The sequence below is a fragment of the Oncorhynchus tshawytscha genome, linkage group LG03, assembly GCF_018296145.1.
Source record: "Oncorhynchus tshawytscha isolate Ot180627B linkage group LG03, Otsh_v2.0, whole genome shotgun sequence".
In the NCBI taxonomy this organism is placed as follows: Eukaryota; Metazoa; Chordata; class Actinopteri; order Salmoniformes; family Salmonidae; genus Oncorhynchus; species Oncorhynchus tshawytscha.
The window spans coordinates 79,815,193-79,826,818 of record NC_056431.1 but is presented as its reverse complement, the minus strand read 5'-3'; the positions used below and the strand labels follow the sequence as shown (position 1 = coordinate 79,826,818).

At 42.0% G+C, this 11,626-nt stretch overlaps 1 protein-coding gene across 1 annotated transcript in view; it reads right to left on the bottom strand.

Moving 5' to 3' along the window:
- LOC112246890 (ras-associated and pleckstrin homology domains-containing protein 1) overlaps nt 1-11,626 on the bottom strand; it is a 123,192-nt gene that overhangs the window by 67,560 nt on the left and 44,006 nt on the right. The window contains 1 exon segment of the mRNA XM_042320056.1: nt 1,659-1,784. Coding sequence (XP_042175990.1) covers nt 1,659-1,784 — 126 coding nt within the window.

Below are 11,626 nucleotides of genomic sequence, written 5' to 3'. Positions count from 1 at the left end.
GTGAGTGGGGGTTAGTTAGGGTTAGTTATCTGTGGGGAGTTAGGGTTAGTTATCTGTGAGGGGTTAGTTACCTGTGTGAGTTAGGGTTAGTTACCTGTGTGAGAGGGTTAGTTACCTGTGAGAGGGTTAGTTACCTGTGTGAGTTAGGCTTAAGTTACCTGTGTGAGTTAGGGTTAGTTACCTGTGTGAGTTAGGGTTAGTTACCTGTGTGAGTTAGGGTTAGTTACCTGTGAGGGTTAGTTACCTGTGTGAGTTAGTTACCTGTGTGAGTTGGGGTTAGTTATCTGTTAGGGTTAGTTACCTGTGTGAGTTAGGGTTAGTTATCTGTGTGAGTTAGGGTTAGTTACCAGTTAGGGTAAGTTACCTGAATGAGTTAGGGTTAGTTACCAGTTAGGGTTAGTTACCTGTGTGAGTTATGGTTAGTTACCTGTGTGAGTTAGGGTTAGTTACATGTGTGAGTTGGGGTTAGTTACCAGTTAGGGTTAGTTATCTGTGTGAGTTAGGGTTAGTTACCTGTGTGAGTTAGGGTTAGTTACATGTGTGAGTTGGGGTTAGTTACCAGTTAGGGTTAGTTACCTGTGTGAGTTAGGGTTAGTTACCTGTGTGAGTTGGGGTTAGTTACCTGTGTGAGTTGGGGTTAGTTACCTGTGTGAGTTGGGGTTAGTTACCTGTGTGAGTTGGGGTTAGTTACCTGTGTGAGTTGGGGTTAGTTACCTGTGTGAGTTGGGGTTAGTTACCTGTGTGAGTTGGGGTTAGTTACCTGTGTGAGTTGGGGTTAGTTACCTGTGTGAGTTGGGGTTAGTTACCTGTGTGAGTTGGGGTTAGTTACCTGTGTGAGTTGGGGTTAGTTACCTGTGTGAGTTGGGGTTAGTTACCTGTGTGAGTTAGGGTTAGTTAGCTTTGTGAGTTAGGGTTAGTTACCAGTTAGGGTTAGTTACCTGTGTGAGTTAGGGTTAGTTACCTGTTAGGGTTAGTTACCTGTGAGGGTTAGTTACCTGTGTCAGTTAGGATTAGTTACCTGTTAGGGTTAGTTACCTGTGTGAGTTAGGGTTAGTTACCTGTGTGAGTTAGGGTTAGTTACCTGTGTGAGTTGGGGTTAGTTACCTGTGTGAGTTAGGGTTAGTTACCTGTGTGGGTTAGGGTTAGTTACCTGTGTGAGTTAGGGTTAGTTACCTGTTAGGGTTAGTTACCTGTGAGGGTTAGTTACCTGTGTCAGTTAGGGTTAGTTACCTGTTAGGGTTAGTTACCTGTTAGGGTTAGTTACCTGTGAGGGTTAGTTACCTGTGAGGGTTAGGGTTAGTTACCTGTTAGGGTTAGTTACCTGTGTGAGTTGGGGTTAGTTACCTGTGTGAGTTGGGGTTAGTTACCTGTGTGAGTTAGGGTTAGTTACCTGTGTGAGTTAGGGTTAGTTATCTGTTAGGGTTAGTTACCCGTGTGAATTAGGGTTAGTTACCAATTAGGGTTAGTTACCTGTGTGAGTTAGGGTTAGTTACCTGTTAGGGTTAGTTACCTGTGAGGGTTAGTTACCTGTGAGGGTTAGGGTTAGTTACCTGTTAGGGTTAGTTACCTGTTAGGGGTAGTTACCTGTGTGAGTTAGGGTTAGTTACCAGTTAGGGTTAGTTACCTGTTAGGGTTAGTTACCAGTTAGGGTTAGTTACCTGTGTGAGTTTATCCAACTCTCCCAGCCAGGCTCCAAACATCTTGTCTAGATCCTGATCTTCTTTATCACTGTCCTCCTCTCCTCCATCTGTGTGGTCCAGGTCTTCATCTGACAGCTGCTCCATCTGAAACACACGGGGTAAAGTTCACTACCGGTTGACGAGCTTGTCAGTCCCTCTCATTCATCTTCAATGGGAACCCAGCATCTCCATGTTAACATCCCTGGAGCAAGTCAACCTGACTGACGAACCCCTGGTCATCACAGCATATGGGTCATCCCAAGTCCACCTAACTGACGAAACCCTGGTCATCACAGCATATGGGTCATCCCAAGTCCACCTAACTGACGAACCCCTGGTCATCACAGCATATGGGTCATTCCAAGTCCACATCTTAACTGATCCTGAACCCCTGGTCATCACAGCATATGGGTCATCCCAAGCCCACCTAACTGACGAACACCTGGTCATCACAGCATATGGGTCATCCCAAGTCCATCTTAACTGACGAACCCTGGTCATCACAGCATATGGGTCATCCCAAGTCCACCTGACTGACGAACCCCTGGTCATCACAGCATATGGGTCATCCCAAGTCCACCTAACTGACGAACCCCTGGTCATCACAGCATATGGGTCATCCCAAGTCCACCTAACTGACGAACCCCTGGTCATCACAGCATATGGGTCATCCCAAGCCCACCTAACTGACGAACACCTGGTCATCACAGCATATGGGTCATCCCAAGTCCACCTGACTGACGAACCCCTGGTCATCACAGCATATGGGTCATTCCAAGTCCACCTAACTGACGAACCCCTGGTCATCACAGCATATGGGTCATCCCAAGTCCACCTAACTGACGAACCCCTGGTCATCACAGCATATGGGTCATTCCAAGTCCACCTAACTGACGAACCCCTGGTCAGTACATGAGGATGGGTCATTCCCCTGGTCAGTACATGAGGATGGATCCACCTAACTGGTTATGGATGGTGGATAGTCTCCCTGCCTGGAAGTGGGAGAATATTGCATTTTTCAAACACCTGAAAGCTTTTTCATGCAATCTAGAGCCATAATCATTATGCTTAATTATGTCCAAAAAAAAATTAAAATTAAAATGTTTATATTTCTGCATATCTAAGCGTTCGTCTTGAGCCGTCTGTATCCTCCTGACAAAATCCCTGACAACATCTGGGTAACATACTGAAAGGAATGTGAGTCTTATTCAGTACATTTAGTTATTGCTTGCTTTATTAGTCTACCAACCTTACCGGCACTGCTTACAGTCTCCCCTCTCTGTGAGGAATGAGGAGCATCTCCCCCTCTCTGTGAGGAATGAGGAGCATCTCCCCTTATTACTGCTTAGTCTCCCCATCTCTGTGAGGAATGAGGAGCATCTCCCCTTATTACTGCTTAGTCTCCCCCTCTCTGTGAGGAATGAGGAGCATCTCCCCCTCTCTGTGAGGAATGAGGAGCATCTCCCCCTCTCTGTGAGGAATGAGGAGCACCTCCCCCTCTCTGTGAGGAATGAGGAGCATCTCCCCTTATTACTGCTTAGTCTCCCCTCTCTGTGAGGAATGAGGAGCATCTCCCCTCTCTGTGAGGAATGAGGAGCATCTCCCCTCTCTGTGAGGAATGAGGAGCATCTCCCCCTCTCTGTGAGGAATGAGGAGCATCTCCCCTTATTACTGCTTAGTCTCCCCCTCTCTGTGAGGAATGAGGAGCATCTCCCTCTCTCTGTGAGGAATGAGGAGCATCTCCCCTCTCTGTGAGGAATGAGGAGCACCTCCCCCTCTCTGTGAGGAATGAGGAGCATCTCCCTCTCTCTGTGAGGAATGAGGAGCATCTCCCCTTATTACTGCTTACACTCTCTGTGAGGAATGAGGAGCATCTCCCCTTATTACTGCTTACACTCTCCCCTCTCTGTGAGGAATGAGGAGCATCTTCCCCTCTCTGTGAGGATTGAGGAGCATCTCCCCTTATTACTGCTAACAGTCTCCCCCTCTCTGTGAGGAATGAGGAGCATCTGTGTGGTTTCTCCTCTCCTGATCGACCTGTGTGGTTTCTCCTCTCCTGATCGACCTGTGTGGTTTCTCCTCTCCTGATCGACCTGTGTGGTTTCTCCTCTCCTGATCGACCTGTGTGGTTTCTCCTCTCCTGATCGACCTGCGTGGTTTCTCCTCTCCTGATCTACCTGTGTGGTTTCTCCTCTCCTGATCTACCTGTGTGTAGCCTTTTCTGATTTACATGCATTTAGTGACAGGCCATGTCCACTTCATTGATATACTAATCTGGAGAATATTGCATTGAGACACCAAGGTCCATAGATACCACATATCAAGTTTCACAGACCGGTCACTCTGTGTCAGAGGAGTACCGTTTTTTGTGTATTTTTAACAAAATTATAAAATGTCGGACCTTACAGGTCCTTGAGGCTTCGCTGCTGAACCCCTAATAATAATAATAATAATAAACACCAAGAAATACCAGATTCGCTGCTTGAACCCCTACAAATACAGGTCCGGCCCTCAGAAAGTATTCAAACTCCTTGACTTATTCTACATTTAGTTACATCCGGAATTAAAAATGGATAAACTGTTTTCCCCCCCCCTCACCCATCTACACACACAATACCCCATACAAACACACAATACCCCATAAAAACACAGTGAAAACACACAATACCCCATACAAACACACAATACCCCATAAAACCCCATAAAAACAGTGAAAACACACAATACCCCATAAAAACCCAGTGAAAACACACAATACCCCATAAAAACACACAATACCCCATAAAAAACCCATAAAACACAGTGAAAACACACAATACCCCATAAAAACACACAATACCCCATAAACACACAATACCCCATAAAAACACACAATACCCCATAAAAACACACAATACCCCATAAAAACCCCATTAAAAACAGTGAAAACACACAATACCCCATAAAAACACACAATACCCCATAAAAACACACAATACCCCATAAAAACCCATTAAAACAGTGAAAACACACAATACCCCATAAAAACACACAATACCCCATAAAAACAAAAACCCATAAAAACACAGTGAAAACACACAATACCCCATAAAAAAACACACAATACCCCATAAAACACACAATACCCCATAAAAACACACAATACCCCATAAAAAAAACACACAATACCCCATAAAAACACAGTGAAAACCACAATAAAAATAAAAACACACAATACCCCATAAAAACACACAATACCCCCATAAAAACACACAATACCCCATAAAAACCCATTAAAAACACACAATACCCCATAAAAACACACAATACCCCATAAAAACCCATAAAACCCCAGTGAAAACACACAATACCCCATAAAAAACACACAATACCCCATAAAAACACACAATACCCCATAAAAAAAAAAACCCCATTAAAACACAGTGAACACACAATACCCCATAAAAACACACAATACCCCATAAAAACCCCATAAAAACAGTGAAAACACACAATACCCCATAAAAACACACAATACCCCATAAAAACACACAATACCCCATAAAAACACACAATACCCCATAAAACACACAATACCCCATAAACACACAATACCCCATAAAAACACACAATACCCCATAAACACACAATACCCCATAAAAAAAACATAAAAACACATGAAAACACACAATACCCCATAAAACACACACAATACCCCCAAAAAAAACCCCATAAAAACAGTACCCAAAACACACAATACCCCATAAAAAACACAATACCCCATAAACACACACAATACCCCATAAACACACACAATACCCCATAAAAACACACAATACCCCATAAAACACCACCCCATAAAAACACACAATACCCCATAAAAACACAACATAAAAACACACAATACCCCATAAAAAAAACCCATAAAAACACCCCATAAAAAACACACAATACCCCATAAAAACACACAATACCCCATAAACACACAATACCCCATAAAACACACAATACCCCATAAAAACCCCATAAAAACACACAATACCCCATAAAAACCCCATAAAAAAGTGAAAACACACAATACCCCATAAAAACACACAATACCCCATAAAAACACACAATACCCCATAAAAAAAAAACCCCATAAAAAAACACAGTGAAAACACACAATACCCCATAAAAACACACAATACCCCATAAACACACAATACCCCATAAAAACACAAAACCCCATAAAAAACAAACATAAAAAACACACAATACCCCATAAAAACACACAATACCCCATAAAAAAACCCCATAAAAAAACAGTGAAAAACACAATACCCCATAAAAACACACAATACCCCCCCAAAACCCCATAAAAACACACAATACCCCATAAAAACACACAATACCCCATAAAACACACAATACCCCATAAAAACACACAATACCCCATAAAAACACACAATACCCCATAAAAAAAAACACACAATACCCCATAAAAACACACAATACCCCATAAACACACAATACCCCATAAACACACAATACCCCATAAACACACAATAAAACACACACAATACCCCATAAAAAAACAAAACACAGTGAAAACACACAATACCCCATAAAAACACACAATACCCCATAAAAACACACACAATACCCCATAAAAACACACAATACCCCATAAAAACACACAATACCCCATAAAAAAAACATAAAAACACAGTGAAAACACACAATACCCCATAAAAAACCCATTAAAACACAGTGAAAACACAATACCCCATAAAAACACACAATACCCCATAAAAACCCCATAAAAACAGTGAAAACACAATACCCCATAAAAACACACAATACCCCATAAACACACAATACCCCATAAACACACACAATACCCCATAAAAACACACAATACCCCATAAAAAAACACAATACCCCATAAAAAAACATAAAAACACAGTGAAAACACACAATACCTCATAAAAACACACAATACCCCATAAAAACCCCATAAAAACAGTGAAAACACACAATACCCCATAAAAACACACAATACCCCATAAACACACACAATACCCCATAAAAACACACAATACCCCATAAACACACACAATACCCCATAAACACACACAATACCCCATAAACACACACAATACCCCATAAAACACACAATACCCCATAAACACACACAATACCCCATAAACACACAATACCCCATAAAAACACACATAAAAACATAAAACACACAATACCCCATAAAAACACACAATACCCCATAAAAACACACAATACCCCATATAAAAACCCAATAAAACAGTAAAAACACACAATACCCCATAAAAAACACAATGATAAAAACACACAATACCCCATAAAAACACACAATACCCCATAAAACACACACAATACCCCATAAAAACACAGTGAAAACACACAATACCCCATAAACACACACAATACCCCATAAAAACACACAATACCCCATAAACACACACAATACCCCATAAACACACACAATACCCCATAAACACACACAATACCCCATAAACACACACAATACCCCATAAAAACCCCATTAAAACAAAGTGAAAACATGTTTGTTTTCTTAATTGAAAATGTATTTGAAACTGAAATACAGAAATATCTAATTTACATAAGTATTCACACGACTAAGTCAATGCATGTTAGAATGACCTTTAGCATGACCTTTAGCCGGGATTACAGCTGAGAGTCTTTCTCAGTATCTTCAAATTCATCACATCTGGATTGTACAATATTTGCACATGATTCTTTTAACAATTCTTCAAGCTCTGTCAGGTTAGTTGCTGATCATTGCTAGACAGACATTTTCAAGTCTTGTCAGAGATTTTCAAGACGATTTACGTCAAAACTGTAACTCGGCCACTCAGGAACATTCAAAGTCGTCTTGGTAAGCAACTCCAGTGTTATTGTCCTGCTAAAAAGGTGAATTCATCTCCCAGTGTCTGTTGAGAAGCAGACAACCAGGTTTTCCTCAAGGATTTTGCCTGTGCTTAGCTCTCTTCCGTTTCTTTGAATCCCTAGCCCTTGCCGATGACAAGCATACTCATAACATGATGCAGCCACCACCATGATTGAAAATATGAAGAGCGGTCCTCAGTGATGTGTTGTGGATTTTCCCCAAACGTAACACTTTGTATCAGGACAAAGTTAAATTCTTAGCCACATTTTAATTCCAGTTTTACTTTAGTGCCTTGTTACAAACAGGATGCATGTTTTAGAATAGATGTTTCTGTACTGGCTTCCTTTTCACTCTGTCAATTAAGTTTGTATCGTGGAGTAACTACAATGTTGTTGATCCATCCTCAGTTTTCACCTATCACAGCCATTAAACTCTGTAACTGTTTTACAGTCACCATTGGCCTCGTTGTGAAATCCATAAATGGTTTCCTTCCTCTCCGGCAACTGAGTTAGTAATGACGTCTGTATCTTTGTAGTGACTGGGTGTATTGATACACCATCCAAAGTGTAATTAATAACTTCACCATGCTCAAAGGGATATTGAATGTCTGCTTATAGGTGCCTTTCTTTGCGAGGCATTGGAAAACCTCCCTGGTCTTTGTGGTTTCATTTGTGTTTGAAATTCACTGCTCGACTGAGGGACCTTAAAGATAATTGTATGTGTGGTGTAAAGAGATGAGGTAGTCATTCAAAAATCATGTTAAACACTATTATTGTACAGAGAGTCCATGCAACAGCACATTTTTCCTCCTGAACCTATTTAGCCCATAGCCAAAGGGGTTGAAAACTTTGAGTCAAGACATGTCAGCTTTCCATTTCTAATGAATGTGTCTAAAAACACATTTCCAGTTTGACATAATTATTGTTATTATATTATTGTGCATTGTGTGTAAACCAGTGACACAAAGTATGTCTGTAGCATAACAACGTGGGGAAAGTGAAGGGGTCTGAATACTTTCTGAAGGCTCTGTGTATCATATACATCTGAGAGGCACAAACAATACCGACACCGAGGAAGTTTAGTTGTGAGACGTAAACAGCACCGACACCGAGGAAGTTTAGTTGTGAGACGTAAACAGCACCGAAACAGAGGAAGTCTAGCTGTGAGACGTAAACAGCACTGAAACAGAGGAAGTTTAGTTGTGAGACGTAAACAGCACCGAAACAGAGGAAGTTTAAGACGTAAACAGCACAGCACTGTAAACAGCAACACAGAGGAAGAGTGAAGTAAACAGCACCGAAACAGAGTTGTGAGACGTAAACAGCACCGAAACAGAGGAAGTTTAGCTGTGAGACGTAAACAGCACTGAAACAGAGGAAGTTTAGTTGTGAGACGTAAACAGCACTGAAACAGAGGAAGTTTAGTTGTGAGACGTAAACAGCACTGAAACAGAGGAAGTCTAGGTGTGAGACGTAAACAGCACTGAAACAGAGGAAGTCTAGTTGTGAGACGTAAACAGCACTGAAACAGAGGAAGTCTAGTTGTGAGACGTAAACAGCACTGAAACAGAGGAAGTCTAGTTGTGAGACGTAAACAGCACTGAAACAGAGGAAGTCTAGTTGTGAGACGTAAACAGCACTGAAACAGAGGAAGTCTAGTTGTGAGACGTAAACAGCACTGAAACAGAGGAAGTCTAGTTGTGAGACGTAAACAGCACTGAAACAGAGGAAGTCTAGTTGTGAGTCTAGTTGTGAGCGTAAACGCACTAAAAACAGAGAACTGAAACAGCACTGAAACAAGTCTACGTAAACAGCACTGAAACAGAGGAAGTTTAGTTGTGAGACGTAAACAGCACTGAAACAGAGGAAGTTTAGTTGTGAGACGTAAACAGCACTGAAACAGAGGAAGTCTAGTTGTGAGACGTAAACAGCACTGAAACAGAGGAAGTCTAGTTGTGAGACGTAAACAGAACTGAAACAGAGGAAGTCTAGTTGTGAGACGTAAACAGAACTGAAACAGAGGAAGTCTAGCTGTGAGACGTAAAGGAAAGGAGTTTAATATTGACAGGCCGTAATACACTTAAACCAATGAGTCAGACGTGGTTCCGATAACGGAGAGAGAGAGATGACTCTCCAGACATGTCCTAGCAGAGTAGCCGGCGGACTGGAAACGGTGTAATAAAGCAGGGAATGTAGTGAGCAGTGTACAGTATTCACTAGCTTTATCATGCACTAGAGTCAGTGAGAGCATCCCAAGTGGCACCCTATTCCCTATATAGTGCACTACTTTAGACCAGGGCCCTATGGCACCATATGCAAAATTGTAATTATTCGCCTACCTCCTCATGCACACATTGTATATAGACTCCCCCTTTTTTTTCTACTGTGTTATTGACTTGTTAATTGTTTACTCCATGTGTAACTCTGTGTTGTCTGTTCACACTGCTATGCTTGATCTTGGCCAGGTCGCAGTTGCAAATGAGAACTTGTTCTCAACTAGCCTACCTGGTTAAATAAAGGTGTTCTCAACTAGCCTACCTGGTTAAATAAAGGTGTTCTCAACTAGCCTACCTGGTTAAATAAAGGTGTTCTCAACTAGCCTACCTGGTTAAATAAAGGTGTTCTCAACTAGCCTACCTGGTTAAATAAAGGTGTTCTCAACTAGCCTACCTGGTTAAATACAGGTGAAATAAAATAAAAAATAAAAAATGTAGTGCACTACTTTAGACCAGGGCCCATAGGGAGTGCACTATATAGGGAATAAGGTGCTTTTAGAGACCGACCAGTAGAGGCTCCTCCACACTGCAGCAGGACACACTAGACTAGAGGGTTTTCTGTCTCCTGAACAGTCTCAAAGACACCAGGCCATAAATCAATCCTCTCAACCTCTGCCTGAGGTAGCCTACAGATCAGGCACACTGGAGTACAACACACACTCTCTCAACCAACGTCCTATGAATCTTTCCCTCGATCCTGCCTCAGTCCCTGCCTCTGAAAAACATCCCCACAGCATGATGCTGCCACCACCATGCTTCACCGTAGGGATGGTGCCTGGTTTCCTCCAGACGTGACGTTTGGCATTCAGGCCAAAGAGTTCAATCTTGGTTTCATCAGACCAGAGAATCTTGTTTCTCATGGTCTGAGAGTCTTTAGGTGCCTTTTGACAAACTCCAAGCAGGCTGTCATGTGCCTTTTACTGTGGAGTGGCTTCAGTCTGGCTACTCTACCATACAGGCCTGAGTGGTGGAGTGCTACAGAGATGGTTGTCCTTCTAGAAGGAAGAAGCTCTCCCTAGCCTGACGTGGCGGTGCTCTCCCTAGCCTGACGTTGTAGCGGTATTTATTAGAGAGGGTAAAGAAAGATTTTGTTCGGGCGCCAGGCAGGTATTAACCATGCCGAAAGGAAAAGAGTAGAATAGAGAGAGTACCACTACCAGACACACACACATCAGCAGAAGAGACTGCCTAGAGTGTAGCCTGTTTACCAGATAGCCAGTGGAGAGAAAAGAGAATACACACCATATAAAACCCACATCACAACACAGGGGTAACCCAAACAAGAATACCTCATACAATAATACTAATACTAATAATGGCAGAGCAATTCAACAGCAACTTCATACAAGAACGAACCCAGTCACCAACATAGGATAATAATCTGTATTATTTTCTAGTGGATGAGTGCAGAGGGTATGAATGTGGGGGGTGTTCATCGACACAACAAAGGCCTTAAAAATGTCCACAGTCTTCACGGCCACATGTCATTAGTACACCCCACCTCAATACAGTTCACATAATATACAACTTGCAAGCAACCTACTAAAATGTCCCTCCAAACACTTCTGGCAGGGAAATAATAGTCCAGCTCTAATGAACTTCAATGGGAAGTGCATTTGAAAAATAGAGAGTCTGTTGCAGGGTAAAGCACTGGAATGAGAGGGAAGAGAAAGAGAAAAAGATAAGAGAGATCTTAGCTGTGGTCTTCAGGCCTGCCGGTGTCTGACTGTTGGATGGTTTGTTGGTTTGTTTGTTAAAGCTTCG